Source organism: Osmia bicornis, chromosome 2 (genome assembly GCF_907164935.1).
Source record: "Osmia bicornis bicornis chromosome 2, iOsmBic2.1, whole genome shotgun sequence".
NCBI classification, from domain to species: Eukaryota; Metazoa; Arthropoda; class Insecta; order Hymenoptera; family Megachilidae; genus Osmia; species Osmia bicornis.
In genome coordinates this window covers 7,156,695-7,178,388 of record NC_060217.1, presented here as the reverse complement: position 1 = coordinate 7,178,388, position 21,694 = coordinate 7,156,695, and the positions used below count along the sequence as shown (strand labels likewise).

The window sequence follows — 21,694 nt, the reverse complement described above, 5'->3', positions numbered from 1 at the left end:
GTAAGGAAGGTTATGATACTTTTATTGAAAAAACAGATGTACTTATATAGATACAATTTTAAGAGAAAAAAAATACTCACAGTGCACTATCAGCATTATTCTTTTACTGACTGTAGGAGGCACCCCATTGGAAGCGATACATAGGTATGCACCCATCTGTAATCTATTTACCTTTGTGATAGTGAAGATTGACCCTTCTACACTTCTTACTACAACAAAATAAACAATTTATAAAATTAATGTATAGAAAAAAATGAATTACAAAAATATTTAACGTAAGGTCGAATACAGGAAATGACTGCTTTGATTAATAAAATAAATATCTCCAATTTAATTAATTATTACTTCAATGTATCTAAATTAATTGCACTGATCACATTTCACATTTAATTTCTCTTATTAATTGTCACTTCGCACCGTTATAATATAATGTATCAACAAAACTAAGAACAGAATTTTCGTGTATGGCTTACTAAGAAAGTTTAGTAGAAACTTCAATAACAAAGTAACAAGCAAAGTTTTCAAATTTAACCGCAAAACTTTATGAGTTCAACTACTTGATGCAGTTTGATCTTTGCGAAATTATTTGTAGGGAGCAACATTTTCGAACATGAATTTCAATAAATTTATTATATGCTTTTATGTTACTTATTAGGTAATTTAGCCAATAAAATAGAAAAAAATATTAATAAGTATTAATAATGTTAATTTTATTTTTAATACTAATACTATAACATATAGATACTATTATAATATTAAACTAAATTCAATTTTCTGCTAATTTAATATTTTAATTATTAACATAAATATTTTATAAATATGTGCTTTCATTTAATTTGTTTTATCGGAATCACAAATGCTCAATTTCATCAGATCGAAAATCATTTGCGAAACAGCAGCGTTGATTTCCCGCCACAAAAAGTTCGTAATAATAGCGGGTTCGAAATTAATGTTAACTAACCGAGACGGTTTTTGCTATAGCACTTCCGATACCGTGAACACTCCTCGCTTTTTGTTAGTTCGCTTAATCTGAATAACATTCAATGTTATGAACGCATTCCTGGCGGATTGCATCGTGGACGTAATGCTTGTAGAGAATTTCTTGCTAACTGTGGTTTACCCGGAGAAGCCTTGATTATATTTCGTTATGGTGTTTCAGGTCTGATTCGATCTCCAAACAAAGTTATACTAACAAATAAGATTTAGATTGAAAAACAATGTAAGAAATAAATGTATTAAATCATTCTTGTCTTTTATATGTACACTACCGACCAAAAGTTTGAAATTGCTTGCTAAATTTCTATCCGAATCAAATTCTCTGGGGAGATAAATTTTGAAATTTATTTGTATACATTGTTATTTTCAAACAAGTTTATTACAAAGTGCTCATCGTTAAAAATAACTGTTACCTTCTTTATTAGTGCAAAGGAAAGTATAAAAATTTGTATTGCCAATATAAAACAGATAAAATTGTACGACTCGCTGGGGGATTTCACCTTCTATTTCTAGAACAGTAGGGTCAATAGTGGTTGCAGTAATAACCGCACATAGAGCACAGTCAGTCGGTAAACGTAAATCTCACACTGACAAACTAAAAGGCGGTCATAGTGTTTGTTTCCAGTTAAATTTTCGATTCGTTGAGCTGTGATTTTGTCTACCAAACCGTTCAATTTTTACGCACGACAATTTATGTTATAGAGACTCTTGTTAACATTTTCGTGATGCGAATACGAGATAAACCGAATAGAAGTTAAACTTCTGAATAAATTTTTTATGTTATACATAATCAATTATGTAAAATAAAAAAAGGCTACTTTTCAAAAATTCACTTTCTTGCCTTTGTACAATTCTAGTACATTTCCCAGGACTTTTAAAGGGGAATGTAAATAATGAAGGGGTTAAAGCATTTGTCCTATCTGATCCCTTTTCCAAACTACAACCGTTTCTCTCTTCCAGTAATTCTTTTGACAAATTGAGCTCTTCATGAACTATTTATAAGCAACACTTAATATCTCACGTACGATCTTATGTAAACCCTATCTTGTACTGTTTTTGCACGTTCCTTTGATAAGAGCAGAAAGTGTCTGATACAGTTCTACGATAGTCCACATTTGAATTGATAATGGTAGATTATACAAATGCAGAAATGGCAGGCATGCATTTAATGTAACGTCGTTCTCGTGAGGCATTTGTATGCAGAACGTCTTCCTAATAAACGTAAAAATTTAAAAAAATACACAAATACCTTTTAAAAAATGCTGGTTAGATCTAAAATGTTAATACATTTGACATAATTGTCAAGATGGCTACTTGACTATTCCTTGTTTTCATGTAGGAAAGACAAGGATGGTGCCACGTTTCTTAATTTCTCCGCATAAAGCCACCAAGATCGATTCAAACTTGGGCCCAGGGTTGCTAGGGGTAGGGGTACAAACAGGGATCGTGTGACTGCACCACTTGGGGTATTACGTTTCTTCTTCCTCTACCATCCATCGATCATAAGAAATCCCGTGAGAATAACGCAATTTGATTGGTCGCGCCCCATCTAAGCCCACACCTACTTTCGGTCGTCACGTATGATTGGTCGAAGCGGTCGTATCTACTAATTAGGCTCGCGTAAAATTACGGGGTTAGTCGACATATGCGTGGTACCCCCTCTTGCACCTGTGCCGTCCCGCGAGATTTCTACTGTGCAGAAATAGAAAGATGACTATGGGGACGGCAGAGAGACAAAGGAAGCACTTCGCACGCTCCGCCCTGTCCTCACGTTTAAAGTTTTCCCTAGTTCTAGCAACCCTGCTTGGGTCCTTACTCCTGTTAACCTTGAATAGTTCTTTGTCTTCCACAGTGCTCAGAGATGTATCTACATATAAGCGGTTTTCAAAAGTTGTTTCATAGAGAGTTAACTCATTAATTTAAAGCACGGTATATCGTTCAACCCTGTCGCAATTATTTATAAACCGATTATTTTCTGAATCGTGATGTCACGATAACATAGAAAGTCGTTAAACCGCAGCATACATTTTTCTCGCCTTACGGTAGATCGAACTTTCGACATAGGAACAGATACGGGTAGGAGACAAAAGAACGATAAATCGTTATCGTGACTCGCAGATAGTCTTCGTTTGTCGAATATTACTCGACGTTATTGTGTGAAACGCAGAACGCGTATTTCATTCTGACATCGTTGGTGTGCCAACGATACAGGTGCAACGACAGCTTTGTATACTGCTTCTGCATCACGCATCGTGCTCGTTAAATAAGTTTGAAAGCCATCGGTGATAAATTTTCATTGTACCCTCGGCTGTTCGTCGTATATTTTTTTTCTCTGCCTTCGTACCGTATTCACGCGAGTGTGGTTCAGGAACATTTTTTTTCATTTTACATTTTCATTCGTCGACGGAATTCTAATTTTGATTGAAAATTTGTAACTTGTATTTCATACTTACTCTAAACTATATAAATGTAATTATAGTATATATTATTGTATAAGTATTATACATTGCACCCTTTATCTTAATCAAATACGAAGTTCAATTAGCTGTTTCTTACCTTCCTGACCATTTTCAAGAAGTATAGCTTCTCCATCTTCCCGTCTCCAAGTAATATTTGGTTTGGGTGAACCCGTCGCGGCGCAACGTAACGTAACGTTACTACCCTCTCGCACCACCATATCGGTACTCGTCGAATAATCTAAAATATCAGGCGGTACTGAAATCAAAAAATTCACAAGATTTTTAGACAATGTCTCTAACAAAGACGTAGAATCAAAATCTGAGAATCAATTTCGAGGACCAATATGTAGAAATAAAACAATAAATTAAGACTGATTAAAACAATAGTTCATTAAGGGAGTATTTCAATCTGTTACGGTCTGGGATAGCGTTGGTGGGATAAATAATTTGACCGTCTGTTCATGATAGTGAAAAATAAAATTGCTATTACAATTTGTAACGTTACAGGTGAACGTATCTTGTATTCCAATCATATAAGTATTCACCGACTGAACGAAGGTTACACGTGTTGCGTATAGTTCAAATGGACCGCGAGAGGTTAATTATACGTTAGCGGTGACGTATTTTCCTGACGGTACAAAGATAGATAACCCGCCGCTATTTAGCTTTCCTGTAATTTATAACTGGACTGAGAGTTCTATCGGGATGACACCTGGACACAGGCTACCAGAATGAATGGTTCGAACGAAAAGGTGGTGGTTAGTAACTCGAATTCGTGGAGCTATCGAATGGCGATGGACAATTTAAACAGACGCGAGTTTACAGATGGCTAGCAACCCTGTGTCTCGTTGTCTTTGAGAAGTAGTACAGTTTTGAAGGATGCGGTCGCGATGTACGGAAGCGATAATATCTTTGATAAGAGAACCATCAGCAACAACATCACGCATCACAGAACCTGTAAAGCAGGGATGAACATCAGAGTAATCTCTTGGAGTAATGAGATACATTGTAATCCGAACGAAGGAGGGTAATGACACAACGTGCTACAGGGTGATTCGTTCTCGATGTTGTACAAGGGAAGCATCGTCAAGCACACTGGGCCCATTTTCTTTTCATACGTATACACATAAACGCAGCCACCTATCACTGCACCGTGTCTCCACTGCGGTACACAGCGATATGTATTTACTGGATGAATCATATGGGTCCACATTATAGGGGGTGAATCTTTACATTACACTTAAGCATTAAAGTTCAACCTTATTATTAATTATTTGGAATTATTATATGAGCTCATATTAATATTAACAGTTATATATTGTTGAATTAAAAGTTTCATCAATGCAACAGGTACTTCAATAATTAAGATGATGAGACAATGTAGCGTGACGGCGGCTTAAAGCTGCATGTCAGATCACCATCCTAGGTTGTTTGGATTATAATCTGTCATGTTACGTCGAAGGATTGTTCTGATGTCTATCCCTATTTTAAAATGAGCGTCATAACTTTCACTGATCTCTTCCCCTTATTTCTAGCACATACAGTGTGTCTCATTTTATCCTAGCCACGCAATTATCTCCTGAATTATACAGGGTGTTTGACAACAGGTGGGCAATATTTTAAGGGGTGATTCTAGGGATCAAACTAAGACGAAAATCAAGAGTAACGAAATAGCGTAAGAATGTTTCAAATAATACTTGTTCTGTTTCAAATAAAAATATATATAGTTTATTTAAAAAAAAAAAGGCATCTTGAAATCTTGAAAAAATTTAGTGGTCAACATAAGACGTCTAACTTGAAATATAACTAATTTTATTTGTAATATTTCTTCGAATAATGTATAGTTTAAGAGATAATTGCCTGGATAGATTAGAATGAGACACCTAGTATGTATGCAGGACAGTGATGAAAAATAAGAATTGCCGGCATCGGATATAGCCAACAACTTTTCCACTATGCTACCGCCACAGTTCGTTGTAATCCCTATTTTTCCGACTCTTCTTATTGCAGTAGCCGTTCGTTAATTCCCTGCTAAATAATACTTCTGTTGCTTCCAGTTATAAATGCAAATCCCCTTTTTTCTTTTACTGTTTCAGGATTAAATTTGTAGAACCAGTCACCGATAAGCCCTATGGCCTATTAATATTCTTAAAGTAAGAAGGTAAAATGAATCACAGGAAAACATAATTAGTCGTCATGAATATAGGAATTATCAAATACTATGTAAATGACGTATAGAACGCAATGAACCAACCTACAACTTCCAGATATCCAGTTTGACTCTTCATCGGATCGGTATTTATCTGGCACATGTAAGCACCTCGATCAGATTCACGTACTTCACGTATGTGTAAGTGCCAGGTTTTGCGTTCGGTGTGCGTCACTCCGATCCTGTGATTCTTCGTGATTACATGATTAGCTATCGTCAAGATTGTTTGTGTGTCCACTCTGAGCCACGCTACCTGCAAAAGAACAATAAAATAATACATTTAATGAGTTCCTAGTTATTTAGTGGCATTGTCATTATTTTAGAAATTTAGTTTAATTCCAACCGACGTTAATCCATGTAAAATCATACGGCTTTCATTGTTAAAATTAACAATCATAAGACGTTCGCACTGTTTACGTGTAATTATTAATTATTAATTTTAATTTCAAAGTGCAACAACCCTTTACCCACAACCTTTCTAAGCAGCACGTTTGTTCCATATGGGGAACATTATATAAATTAGTAATTAGACACTAAAGGAGTAACCGCTTTTCCACAAAGGGCGAGAAAATTAGTACCTAGAATAGGTAAAAGCTCTCAAGTGCTTACAGAACGTATTTAAATCAGGCTACCATATATTACCTGTGCCTGGAAGGCGTACTTAAAATTTAAAAAATTGACACGTTGTCTGCCATATTATTAAAGATTATTATTAATCTGTTAGTAAAAATATATAATTCTAAAACATACACTTAAGATATTCTATTTACAATTTTTAAATGTTTCAACATTTTAATTGAAAATTTTCCTTTCTTCTTGAAATAAAATGTTATAAACTGTAATATTTCCAACAGAATTAAACGTGTTGGTGAAAATATGTGCAGGTACATTTGCACCATCGTATTCGACGTGTGAGAGGTACGGGATAAAAATCCATTTCAATTTAGTATCTCTCAATGTATTGAAAAGTGATGTTCGAATAGTAACAATAGCGGCGCGTCCGTCGTATTTAATCAAGCGTCAAACAATCGTGCACACTGAGTTAACTGAGCGACAGATTCACTGAATTATCCACGTTCTATGTGACCACAAGTGCGAATAAAATGCTCGCTATTTCAGAGGCGTCATTTTTCCCTAGCAACTGGTCCCCCGATTCCATCAGAATACTTTTCCACCCCTCTATAACAGCTGTATCGCTTACGAGCATTGTGATACGAGATCTTACGACACCATGGAATTCTTCTCTTTTCTTAGGCTGCAATCTACCGAGAGGAAACTGAATTTTGAAGATTGTATAAATTTTATAAGGGCAATTCTTGGAAAGGGGAGAAACTACAGCACTTTTCAAAGAATAAATGGCGGGGAAATATTTTGTCTGGTTTGATGGGTTTTATCTTCTTGTGGAATTCCTATTTCTGAACTGCGAAATGCTATTTTTTTCATACGTACTATTTTGTTTAAATTTTTAATATTTTGTAGTTATTCATTTCAACCTTGGCAACTTTGTGTTCTCGAAATTGCATTGATATTGAAACGTGTATTTCATTTATTATTATGCAATATTATGGAACGAGGGGTTAAAATAATATCTTGTTAAAATAGAAGAGAAATTACATCCAACAATATCAGTTACGTTTATTGAATTTTGCAAAATATACGTTTTTTGGCATATAATAATACCTGTCGTCAGAATGGAAATAAAAATTCTATTTTATCTATCTCTTATAAAACTTTCTTGAATAGTTCGTTTTATTAGTAAATACAAAAAGAAAATTGGACAATTAAATTTTATAATTTTTACGAAATCTTATAGAGAATTAAAAAAAGTATATTGGAGAAGTGTGATCAGAAAATGAAATAAGGTTTGATTCTAGTGATTCTAAAGTAGGTCACATCGGTTATAATACAAAGTGGATAACGGGATACGTTTCGTCTGATGGTCTGCAGACTTTTATTATGGTACGCTCGTATGTTACCAGGATTATGATAGCGACGTGGAATGTAGCTGACATTGGCAACTTGTAGAAATGCATTCAGAATGTTGGCGAACCGCGATTATTTCAACATTGAACTACTCCTTTTTCGTATCCATTTATTTATTCTGAATTTTTCAAAAAGAATACAAAATATGAAAACTAAACAGCATTATATTTTTTTTATCGTCAATTATCTCCTTTGTAGAGTTCTAATTGTTTTTTCAAATAGTTAAAATGTAATCAATCCAACGTGTATCCAATGAATTTTCAAATCCAATATTTTCTAGACTGAAACTTCTATTTTATTCTACATTTTTTATCTATTCTCCCATGCACAATCACTCTATTCAACTCTATTGTGTTGTACTATGCACATTCAGATGACTTCAGCTGAACTATTGTATTCTCTAACCCCCTATTAAAACAATTTACTAATTGGTAGCACATTTAATTCTTTTCAGCCCGGGGAATTCAATAATTCAATAGAAGCTGTATTGTAATCTAGTTCACTTACAATTACACGTTCATTCATTCAACGTACTTCATACTATAAGATTTTCTACAGATTATACGATTACCGCGTCGTCTGCTTGTTCTCTTTTGTAGCTAAAGACAAAGGGTTTTAATACCTTAAGCTTCGTTTCCCACTTTCATGCTCGTGAGTGACTACATCCAACTTTTCATAGAATTCTTCAAAGTGACTCCGTGTCGTTAGTAATAATAAAAATATGTCGCTAGGTATTATTTATAATTATCTGTCGCGAGGTAATATTTCCTTGCTTTCTTGTTTATTTTTGATTACTTAAAATAATTTTTTTTTTCTAGGGATAAATATAATTCTTAACAATTTATTAATAAATATAAAAAATATTTCATTCCTGATTACTTTTTATTTCTTAATATATCTTGATTTAGTTACAGTTTAAAAAGAAAGTTCGGGTCACTGTTGACCCCTGCATCCATTTTCGTAATTCTGCTAATATGTTTGATTACTGATTAAAAGTACTATTGAGATTTCTGATGAAAATGTTTGAAAAATTTAACAAATTCGGTTCCTGCAGATATTTTTTCCATTTGATACTTAAAAAGTGTCTCACTTAAAATTTATCACAGAAATATTTTCAGTTCAATTTAGCAGAAGCATTTTGCTGAACGATGAGTATCGTCTAGATACTTTTAAGAATCTCGTTTCACGAAAATGGCTGTTATATTTTATACCAAAGGTACGAGCAAAAGTAACTTCTTATTACTTTTTACTATTATTTTATAAAGAAATGATAAAAAACGTTTACAGTAAATGAAAAGTAGCTAATGGGTCTTATAATGAGTGGTACCAAATTAGAATAAGTAATAACAAATCTGTTGATTAAAATATTTATTTCTAATTTTATTTATTTCTCTACCTATAATATCCATCAGCATTGAGTAGTAATTGTGAAAACATACTTCTCCACAAATAAATTGAATTCAATGAAATATGAAGCGCTTTCCGTAAACAGTATTAGTATAAAGAAATCGAGAAAAGATGTTGACCTCAAAATGAAACTTTCAAGAACAAATTTTCATTGCTTCCGCAAGCTTCGCGTTCAGCTGGCGCAGTTTCAGCAAAATAATAACGTAACATTTCACTCGAAAACGATCAATTTTTTGATTTGTGCCGAGATTCTTTGAAAGTTATCGCAACTGATATTACGATAAAGATCGAACTTTCTTGTACAAGCTTTGAACTTGAATTACACACCTTCATTGTAGAATAACGATAGAATAGAAGTTCCCAATTGAAAATTTAGGAACCTAAAGAAATAATATTGATTTCATACGAAGTACTAAGTAACAAGATTCATACAGTAATTAAATTTTAACGATTCGTTATAATTTTAAGCATCTAGAAATGTTTTAGAAATTTATTTTTAAGGAGTCTCCTTCAAACTGAAAAGGAAAATTTGGTATTTTTCAGTTGTGAAAAACGTCTTTTTGTCAAAAACAACGTTCCTTCCTTCGCTCTGCTAACTCGAACCGGGTTTTCTTAAGTGTCGACTTGACATTCGGGAAAAATAAGTCGTACAGAGTTACATCCGGTGAGCAGGGTGTTCAGCAGCTGTTTTGTTCAATTTCAGAGAAAACTTTAAACCGATACGTAGCTGTGTCTTCGAAATAACCATTTTTCCTGTAGATACAAGGTAGCTTCGATTAATGTGTAATACCGAGTGTGACACCGAATTTGTCTTTGAAACTTGTCAAAACTGTCTTTGTCTAAAAAACGATGTTCCTCCCAAAACCGACTTAACAGGTCGAAGCAATATATAGGACCCTGCCTATCCATGAAATAACAAATGGAAATGATCAATAAAATTAACATAATTAACACAAACTTTTCATGAATGTAATATAAGCGTTGAGAAACAAATTTTTTTTATTTGGAGGCCCTTATAAACATGGGATTCTTGGTGTCTTAAGACGGTACTGGTTCCTGCAGCTAGCAGATTAAGGGGAGTTCTAAGGGGGGCTACAGTCCCAGGTCTCACTTTGCAAGGGGCTCCAAGCATTTGATTCAGCATGTCAAAAAATATTGGTGAAATTTTTTTAGTGTTGCCCTTTTTCTTTACAATTTCAATTTTTGAACAAAATTTATCTATCAACCCTCGAAGGTTTGATAGCCCGAAAAATCTGAATCTGGTTCTGCCTGCAGCCAACTACCAGTTTCGACGTTCGCATCAATTATTTACTGCGAATCGAGAAATAATCAGATTAATTAAAAGCTAGCACAAGAAATCATGACTAACAGTGAATTTATTTAAACTACATGCAAACTGAATGCACGTGTTTACTGGAGGCAAAAAACAATCAGTAAAATGGTCAACCCCGAAGCAGTTTTATCCATTATCACGAATATATACATACATCCGTATTAGTTGTCACATTTCGTACACAACATTGCATTTCATTTTCGCAACGACGCTGTTTAATCTACGAGAAACGTTATTCACCATCGACTTTTTGAAAAATCGATTTCCTCATATTGTGTGCCATCGTAACACACTAGGTATGCGTCCAACTACTTTCTGCTGTTCTCTTTCTACCGCCGGTTTAATAAATACACGTGCCGAGCCAGTTTAACACAAAGTGATTGAAATTTGTTTGAAACCATGTTTAACGCTTTCAAAACTGTCCTCGCTTCCTTCATTTAAATCACTGCAAAACGAAACAAATTGAAGCTTGTCCAATTTAAAGGCAATCTGAATAACCCCTTAATAAGTTCACGTTAATTTGATTAAAATTTCGTTCATTTCAATAATTTCGTTCGAAAGAGAACGAGCACTGCGTTTAATACTGAAAAGCAATTGCGTTTCATTATGTTGAAAATTACTCTTTTATTATTTAATCGTAGACCTCGATCGTAAGTTAATACCCAAGAATCGTATAAAAATGATTCTCTTACACTTTCGTTTTCACGGATGATGCGATCCTGTCCATTCGATTTTCAAGATTAAATACGGCAGCGCAGTTTTCGGATTTATCCAAAAAAATCTTTTAATCTGATAATCGTTATTACCTGGAATTAACGCTATTCGTTCTATTTTTGTGAGCTTGCTCTAGTTGTTTTAGCAACACAATTCTTTAATATCCGAAATGGACCTAAATCCGTTTCAGGTGCGCTCGTGTGTGTTCTATGACATTGGCCAGGCTGGTATCGTGGACAACTAGCACCGTTACCAATCTACTAATGGCGCAATGATACGTATACTTGTGTCTTCTCGGAGAAAAGCGAGAAAGAAAGAATGCGTTCCAGCTAGTGACTGCGAATTCACCAGTTAAATCCTTGTAACGAGGCATTCACGAGCCGAGGATGAAAAGCATACGTGGGCGAACCAAAATCTCGTCATAAATTATTTCTGTAAAGCTTTCAAGCATTCGATAAATCGTAAATGAAAATAAAGATGATATTATTCAAGAAAAATTTAACCCACTTTTCATTTGAGGTATTAGTTCAATTCAGAAAGACTATAAAAGCAGCGGTTAGATCTTACGTAATATATCTGTTCACTTGCTTATTTTTCCAATTAAATTAAAAAAAGGAGCTGCCAATGCAGTTCTTTATTTCAATGCAATGCAAGTTTACGTATCATTATACGAGGATCGTTATTCAGAAAGGTCTTTTCAATCTTCGTAATTATTATTCCCATTATGAAATCTTGCAAGGTATGACTGATTTTTGGCCAAATATAGTGTGGTAAAATTTTGAAACGTTCAGGAGGCGGACCGGAGTATCATAATGATGAGAAAGTTAATTTTGTTAGGTGTGACAGGAACGAAGTTATACATGGAGGGACCATTCACGTGACGCGGCAGTTAAGAGGGTTTAGGGGGCAACCAGGATCGGAGAAGGATAGCAAGGGTGATGTAAAGGTGCTCTGTGTTGGTACACGTGGATGTTAATCAGAATAGGATTTACATATGAGGCTCGCATTACTCGGTAGCCGAGCACATGCACCGAGAGGAGAAGATAACGGCCTCCGTGGAGAATGGGCTGGCTGTGCTAACGTGAGCCACCAAGAGTCGCGCCCAAGCCTATATCTGTAATAACGTCCCACCTAAGGCATAATTATATATTGCGTCTAGGATTATTGCCGCATTTGCACTTCAGCCTACAGCAAATATCGATTTTACAACCGCGACATTGTACCAACGCCTCATTAACCACCCAACACTACATAAATCACTAATTTCTATCATCAACAGAGTGCACAGCAAATAAGTTAAGAGGGAATGAAGCACAGCGTTTATTAGAATTACAGTTTGGTCGGATACGTAGAATGTGACCAGACGAGTAGGATAATTAGTCTACCATTTGATTGCCATCTTCGAATTTTGCCAAACTTCAGTATATTCAAAAGGGTTATTTGAAAAGGTAGAATATCATTTTAAAAAGTGTTGCCAACAAATGTAAGTACTTTTAATAGTACATTAAAATTGAATGTAAACCTAACTTAAAATAGTAGACTTTTAACGCAAGGCAAGATTTTTAATAATATTTTTCTTGCTTAAACATCGAAACGAGCACCGGTTTTCATACTAAAACATACAAATTCAAAATTAGCCATTTTCAATCTTACAACTAAATTTAAAATGCATAGAACTACGCGTTGAAACGAAGAACAATACAAAAGGGATAGCGCTTGGTAGCGTCTTAATCTTGTTTTGCCAGAAATCAAGTCCTCGAATGGCCTTATTATTTGGAAAGTTGGAGATGAGTATTATAATTAGTCGTACAAGTAGAATAATAATACTAGCCCTTTCAGTTCTATGGGCGAGTTAAGGTGTCTACTAGGTGGCATACTGGAAAGAGTCGGAAAAGGTGTTACACGAGTAGTATAAGTAGTAGATATTTGATAAGTCAAACAAGGAGTATAGAGGCACGTGATTCGTAGGCGGTCAGGCAAGTAATATAGACCAGGATAGGAAGGTGGTACCGTACATATATACATGTATGTGTGTAGTCATAAAAGCAGAATAGGGTTACTAGGTCGTCAGGGAAATAACGTTGCCAAACAAGTAGTATCCTGTGATGCCATAGATTGTGGAATGCATAAGTATTTTTTTATTTCTCTGAACATCGAGAAGATGCCTGGATCTAGCAGTTTTAAAAACTTCATTCAGCTTTCTAATAAATATTCTACTTTACCTTTACGAAAAACTGAATTTTGTTTATTGAAAAAAATGTGGGTTCTCTGTTATGGCAATAAAGCGTCGTTTGCAAGATGAGAGCATCGTATGTGTAGCGTAAAGGAAATACCTTTGCTTTCGTAAAAGCACATTAAACGCTGCTTTTCATAGACCCGCGAAAATGTTAACCACGATTACGACAAAGTTGCTTTTAGTGGCGAGTGCTCTTTTTTGGGTACCCCTTTCTATACGAAAAGCTCAAGCCTGTGAGTAAAAATTCATTCGTTCAACGCATTGTTGAACATTCCATTACGATACACGTCAGGTTTTAAATATTTTAACAGATATTTTTCTCATATTCAGACATACTTGGGAAGAATAAAAACTTACCATAATTTGAAAAAAAAAAAAAGGAAAAGTTACTAAAAAATATTTCTTTTATTCATGTTTCTTTAAAACAGCGTATCTACCTTTCCCTTAGAGAGTTTATGGAATTTCGTTTCCGCCGACCTTCCTTGACACCTGTCACAGAAAGATTGTTTCCTTCTGTTTAGTGAAATAAATTTTTCGCGATATAGAAACACTACTACATTGCGTTCAATCAATATTTATTTATATATAAATCATAAAATTCTTATCTTTATATCCTATGTACGGGAGCACATAATATTCATAAAAATAAAATTCTTCCACTTCAGAGCGGAAAGACCGTAATTCCCGTCACCATAGAAAAGCATCGCGAAACTGAAAACATTTTCATGACCCTGTTAAAATCGAACGAGCTGGCTTCCGGGTTTCCAGCCAACCTTCCGCCCGCTCAGTTTATATCCCGGAAACGAATCGTACAGCTTGTTACTGGAATCTTACGACGAACAACGATGCGGAGACCGGTAGCCTAGAAAATTACGTGAAGAAGAACCAGGCTATTAAAATATTCATCGCGCGTAATGGAATGGCCGCACTAATTTAACTAGACAGGGAACGATTTCACAGACACGCTCAGTTCCTTACTGCTTGAAACATTAACTTCTCCTTTGTGTAGCGCGAATTTTCGTCCTGGCATCGATCCTTCAATCTTTCATTTAATTTTATAAGAACAAAGGAAACTTTATTTTATTAACCTTCCCTGTTAAATGATATCAGTACTATCGTGGATATATTTATAAAAAATAATATTATCAATATGGAGTAATTGTCACCAATTTCTTTTGTTATTTATAATATTTAGACCTTTTATGGGATTCTTTTGATATTTTAAATCCTAATTTAGAGTATTTTTTTCATAACGATCGTTACTGAAACTTTTTACTAAATTCTAAATTGTCCTTCAAGGTAATTTTTAACACGAATTCTGATAAAGCTAATTTGTAGATAATGAATAAAAGAAAATTTTCACACCGAGGTGTTAATTTTCACTTGAATATTAAGGAAGCAGTATAGAAAATTCAAATTAGGAGTCCGACTGTAACACTTCTCCCCTATGTACCGAGTAAAACCTTTCTCTAATGAAACTCAGGTTTGGTCATCAAACGAGCTTTTTATGCAGGTGATAATCAATAGTACGATCGCTTTTTATGCACATAAGTGACCCATTTCTCATCTTCAGCTACCAAACGATCTCATATTGGCTCATTGTTATGCAAATAACGAATTTCTCTTATAAACTTACTCATTTGTTTTTTACTGCAGTGATAAAAGGAGGTAGAACAATAAGAATAGCTGCATAGAAATGGTGAAATTATGGTGGGAGTAAAACATTCAACGAGCTCTTTGAGATACCTGCTAATTGCATAACGCAAACCATATGCATTTTTGCAAAATGTATGAGAAATTAAGTTTGAATCACGAAATTCATTGTTGACTTTTTACGAAGACAAAGCTTTAAATGATGAAAAATGCATGCAATAATTTTTATTAATTGCTTACAGGTGAAACCTTAGAAACGCGTTGCTTGATAATATGATAATTGTTACCGTGACGGACAAGTGTAATAACTCTTCCGAAGGAAAAGTGCATTTTCACATCCGTTAAATCGTATTCGGTAGGATCGACGCAAACATTATTCTTAATCTATCACTGCGCCTCTTTCCTAATGTACGTATAAACATTTCTGTGTATATCTATACTTCATTCACACCTCTGTTTTATGCAATAGAAACATTCATCTTCATTCTTTCTTCCTTTGTCCGAATGTAATGATAATTCATTGGTTGCGAGATTACTCCAACGAATATAAATCTAAATTTGCTTCAACGTTTAATCACCTGAATATTTTCAATAATTAAATTATAATTGCCACATTCCTTTACTTTATTAACCGACTTCGTTTCATTTTAATTAGACGAGGTTCTATTTTAATAACTACATACCGTAATTATTATTTTGTTAATTTAATTTTAGTTTGGAAGGAAAATAATGAATATTAATTATATGAAGTTTTCAATGACCAAAATTTATACACATTATTAACATTTAAAAAAAAAATTCTTTTTTTCTTAGTTTTATTAAAAATAATTAGAAAGGAAACGTAGTGTAAATATTTAAAAGTGTCAGACATTATTGACAATATTATCTTATAAGACATTTTTTTTGATTTTCTAAATTTCACACTATTCCTTTAAAAATTATATATTTAACTTTAAGTTAATATCCTTATATGTACATAAGTTTAAGTCACGATTCATCCTGGCTCCGCTGTTCAAGGGTTAAAGATCGAAGAACATTTTTCCACTCAGGTAAAATAATATGCCATTTGAACATCCATTTTGAAGTAATTTTATTGAAGTAACGTCAAGGTCTACTGAGAACATCGACAAAGTCTAAGAAATTCTTTTTCTTTTCTTTGATTCCTTTCTTCCTTTAAATTGACGAGACTACGTCTCAGATTCAGAAAGGCTTTAAGCTGTATCGAAATTCATTGCTATCGCTAGCGGAGAGCAATTTTTTGTCTTCCTATTGTTCTTCGGTTGACAAGATAATAGGAATTGAAAAGGCGGCGAAACGAGATCGGGATTCAATGTTCCCAGATCGTACGATTCTTTCACGAAAGTAACGTTCGTACCAACCACGTTCACGGTTAATGTTCCGAGAAACGAATAATAAGACAATGACATTTCGTAGAGAATGGAAATCTTTTACGTTTGCTTTTCCACCTTTTTACGAGCTATCCTTTCTTATTCGCCGACGTTTTTAACCTTAATAAGTTAAAATGTAAAAAGCAACATTCGTCAAAAGGTACTTCAATAATTGATTCTATTATTTGGCGTTAACACATAAATATATTGAAAATATTGTGCAACTTTAATAATAATTGCTACTGTTTAACAATAAACTATACGTATCGATAATCTTTTTAAAATTTAAAATAAATTAAAAATTTTAGATATCAATTTTAAGAAGATTATAAAAAATTGAAATTTTGATGATTTTTGATAATTTTTGAATATATCAGAAAAATAAGTTTTGTAATATTAGAATAGAATGAGAGAAAATGAAGTTAGTATTACAGAAGTATACATACTTTATATAATCACATTATAAAAAGGTTTCCTTCTCTCTTAACTTGGCTAGAGCGCCAAAGATGTGAAATTTTCAAGGCATTGTCCCGAAACCGTAGGAAATTAACGAAATATGCATACGATGTACTGGGTGTTCAACACGATCGCTACAATATTTTAAGCGTCTCCTACAAAAATTGAACATTAATTACTGCCCGATTCGCTACACTAAAAATCATTTATCGACTAATCGCGAGTTATTCGACAGAAGTACCTTTGTCTTTCATTATCGAATTTAATTATCGAAAAGTAAAGGTAATCTCGATTTTGTATCGAAAATAATATTTTTATAATTTTTTGACAATCAGGCATCGATTAATTTTCATCTACAAAAGTATAAACTATCGAAAGTATTTCAAAACTGTAGCAATTGCTATACTGAACACCCAGTATATGCACCTTAATATGGAATAAGGAATATGTCTCCTTCCTTTACCGGATTTTAATCGTTAAAAGTAATCGTTTCTGGCACGAAATCCAAGGATAGAAATCATGAGACTGTTAGCCAACGTTGGCCAACATTCTATTTGGTATCTGTTCTATCATAGACCAACTTTAGCCAATTGAACCAATTTCGCTTATGGTATCCGCTACTTTAACCGAATTTAACTGTGCCAAAAATACATTAAATGATTACAGGTAATGACGAAGAATATTGCGTTCGTAATCAATATTTGTTTTGGGCTAAATATTAACGCGTTAACTTCCACTACTCCATTCAGATTAAATATTATTTGAATATTTGAGTTGTCATATTTTGTCTAATAAGAAAAGAAATAATATTGAATAAACTGTAATTAAATTTATTATAATTAATTCTATGATTCTAACTAATTAATTTCAAAAATCTATCTCTTTAGAGCTTTAAGTTACAAGTGTTACGGCTGTTCATGACTCATTACAAAATACTGTTCAAATAATTATAACGATGACAAAGGTGATCAATGGTGTCCAATATTTACTATCGATTTCCTCTACGGATTGCTGGCTGCACGCTAAACGACAGGAACAATTCGCGATCGCTTTCATGTCACGGATATTTGCTCGTGAATAATTAATGAGATTTCCTTAGTGACTGCGTGCACGGATTTAGATATTCCAAGATACCACCGCTGAGAAGGAATTAATCCCTATATCTCAATATCTCGATAGAAATACTTTGAATCCGATCAAACATTAATACCTCGTTTCAAATTGACCAATTAAGTAAAAATTTACATAGAGGATAAAATCTGTATTATTAGGAGCAATAATATCATTTAATTTGTCATTGAAAATGAAATTTGTTTCCATTAATGTGCTACCAATGGAAGACTATATTCGACACTGTACAAAACCTATTACTGAATGGCTTCCTTGAAAGAGTTAAGTTTCGCGAATAATGGATAAATTTAGCAAACAGAAATAATCTTCTCCAATAAAAAATTCAATGTACATCAATATCAGATTTTAATGCATAAAAAGAACCGAGAATTTGAAATGTGAACATAGGTACAGCTTTACGTTCCATGTATTTGTTATAACTTTTAATTGAAACGTCTATGGACATTTTGTTATTTTTCCCTACAGAACACATGGGCAAAGTTTGTATGGAAACCTTTGGGACATTCCATGTATTCCTAATTGGAATTGAAATGGGTTTTTTTCATTTCACTTTGTCAATACCATTCAAATAACAGAATAATTGGAAATATTGAAAACTGTTAAAAATAACTTGTGTATTATTATGTTATTCAATTTCAAAGAAATTACTATAAATTGCATTAAAAGTAAGATGTAAATACTTCGAACATAATTAAGTAAATCTGATATAACACATTTAATGCAGTTGAAGAAAATAATGGAGGGAAACAGTTTCTTTTGTTAAAACCAATAATTAAAACGAAAGTTCTGGTGACTCGAATAATTACGCTCGTTCTTTTGGTATTATATAATTACTGTCGTTTCTTCACTTCTCTGCGTCTCCTGCAGAACTTCCGCAGAACTTTCGTACGTGTGCAAGATTTGTAATCAGACACTTTTAATTCGTCTGCAGTGTTGTAGTTGTATCTATGTATCTCTTGAATTCATCCCACACTTGACCGTATAATGAAGTAGTTCGCAACGAAGATCGTACCGTTCCTCTATTAAAGGATCTTAGTGGGGTACTGCATATTAATGAGGAAATTAAGGACGAAATGGTATCGGTAGATTCGCAAACGGATCAGACGCTTACGCAAATGTTAATGACCGACCTGTGAAAGTTGAAGCTTATGTTGATAACAAATCGTTAATAAACGAATTGAACATGTGGAAACATATAAATTAAATGCGTATAATTCTACCATGTCAATATTTAGAAATATTTATTCAATACAATTTTCAATTTTTTATTTAACAAATTATTATAAATGATTCTACTACAGAACGTCCCCACTAATCTATCCATATTGATTAAAATGTCACAATATTTCATTAATACCATTAATACAAAATGACCGATTGTCAGCTGCAGCAAACACTGGATCAGATTAAAATTCGTTTCGTAGTATCTTCGTTTTTTACCTTCGAATTCAATGGAACGTATATTTTCAGATATAAAAGGTAAAAAGACACGGGCAGATATTGTGAATTTGAATTGCTGAAGATATTAATCAATTTCTATGGTATTTTAATCAAGCGATGCATTTTTCTCGGGGGGTCCTATAAAAAAGGAATCAGACACAGATGAATTAAATATTCAAAATGTGCCGGTGCAGAAGGAATTTAATTATCTGATAGCCGCTTGATCTATCCGTCCAACCCGCAAAGAAATATATGACCTCTTCCCGCCGTGGTTAGAAGTCAGACCAGAAGTTATCCCTGCTACCCTCTGCTATGGAAATAGGAACAGTTTTTATAGTATACTCAGCGATTCGTTCGGTGACTTATCATTCTTATCTATTATACGCTAGCCAAACAAGGAACTGCAAGAAAATAGAGTGTAAGTTATTATATCGAACATTGGATACTGCCAGGTATTCGTAAACATTTCTGAGGGTGCAATTTTATTTTAAATTCTAATATGGAGTTTAAATGTGAAGTATTTGGTGACTTCTGTTTAGAATGTGTCTTCTTCTTACTGCTACTGTTTGAATCTTTATGGTCAATTGAATAAAAAAAAATAAAAAAAACCTAAATGAAATCGTTCTAATTTAGACAAAACTGTTCTATCTAGAAATTTTTTCAGAAAGTAACAGAATTGAAGACTTTATTAATTAATTAGATTTTAAACTTCTAATATTTTTTGGCTCACCTAAAATAGTTCATTGCCCTGAATCTGATTTACATCCTTTTAAATCCCACTAATTACTTCATTAAGTGTAGGAGATTACTTCAGATCGTGAGAGGATTAGTTTCGTAGTTCGAATCTCGGATAGCAATCTCGGAGAGCAAAAGTGTCGTCGATTCTACAGTTACGTAGAAATTATTGTCCATTATAACATTACCATTAGTCGAGATATCTTTACATTTAATTAAGCTTATAAAATCAGAATTTCAATCGTTTGAATAATATTCTAAGAGAAATTTCGTTTATCTTTTGGACCTGCACTGTGATATATATAGAGGAACAAAATAAAAGAATTAAAATTTGCATAGCCCTGTGACAAGAAAATGCCATCAGATGTCCAATTGACTGAATAAAATCTGGTAATCAATGATAAATCTTGACAAGGGTCTGAAGAGGATATAGACAGAAAATGTCGATTTATTAAAATTAATTTTAAGTTGACTTAAATATAGACGATATTTGCCTGTCTATGTATAAATAAGGTCAAATAGGGTTTAAGTTATTACCACCAGAAGACTTGATAGTGATTTAATTCGTAAACAGCGGAGCCTGAGTCAATCGCGATCCAAACTTACAAAATATGTACAAGGATATTAACCTAAAGTTAAATGTATAATTTTTAAACGAAAGAGTTTGATATATTGAAACAATAATTTTTAAAGGAACAATATAAAATATAGAAAATGAACTAATGTGAAATACAAAATTATATTAAAATTGTGGCTCTCTCCATAGTCCGCCGTTCGAGGGTTAAATGAATAAATAAAACTGTATAACGAGCAAAATACACTTAACTGCACGTATTGTAAATTGTAACCCCATTTTTAAACAATTTTAATCACTTAAAAATATATCAGTAAAAAAGATGGCAACATTTAACATTTTCATAAAAATGTTTAATAAATGAACATTCCATAAACATTGCATATGTTTGTATTTATAAATGCACGTCCATTTCATTCCGACGTACGCATACGAATCGAAAAATAAGAGGAATTGCCAAATCGGTATATTAAACGAGCTTAACGGAGCAAGAATAATTAGGATGTTGGCAATGCGCCGAGGGCCATGCTTGCAGAACAGATTCGTGCTGCACTTTGCCCATTACACGCATTGTCACCTTCGATTCTAACACCCATTTCACATGTTTCGCACACCCATACAAAATATTGACTTACTGAAATATTAATCAACCGATTTTATATGCATCCTCTCATTCATTTGTTCTTGTCTTGTTACGGAGCTAAAGTTTGTGTTCACATCTGCTTCAATTTTACTGCAACCGATTTCATTTTGTTTTTTCTATATCTTATAAGGTTTAATAAATGTTCACAATTATTTTAAACAGGTATTTTAATTTCTAAGATGCTCTCATTATCAAAAAAGAAAAATCGTTTCATTATTAACATCGTTTAAATTACATTTTCCGATAGTTTCAAGTTTATTTAAGTTTCCAAGTTGCTAAATTTTCCCAGTCAATAGAAGATGGGCTCTTTAAAGCCCCTTTCAATACATAGCATACA

The 21,694-nt window shown here is 33.4% G+C and overlaps 1 protein-coding gene across 4 annotated transcripts in view; it reads right to left on the bottom strand.

The window, feature by feature from the left end:
• The window catches only part of LOC114878463 (neurotrimin-like), a 100,794-nt gene that overhangs the window by 11,293 nt on the left and 67,807 nt on the right, over positions 1-21,694 (bottom strand). For all 4 annotated transcript variants that reach the window (XM_029192313.2, XM_029192311.2, XM_029192312.2 and 1 more), the window contains exons 3-5: positions 5,710-5,917; positions 3,553-3,711; positions 81-209 (exon numbers count right to left, since the gene is read on the bottom strand). In XM_029192313.2, coding sequence (XP_029048146.1) covers positions 81-209; positions 3,553-3,711; positions 5,710-5,917 — 496 coding nt within the window. The remainder of the gene's footprint in view (positions 1-80; positions 210-3,552; positions 3,712-5,709; positions 5,918-21,694) is intronic.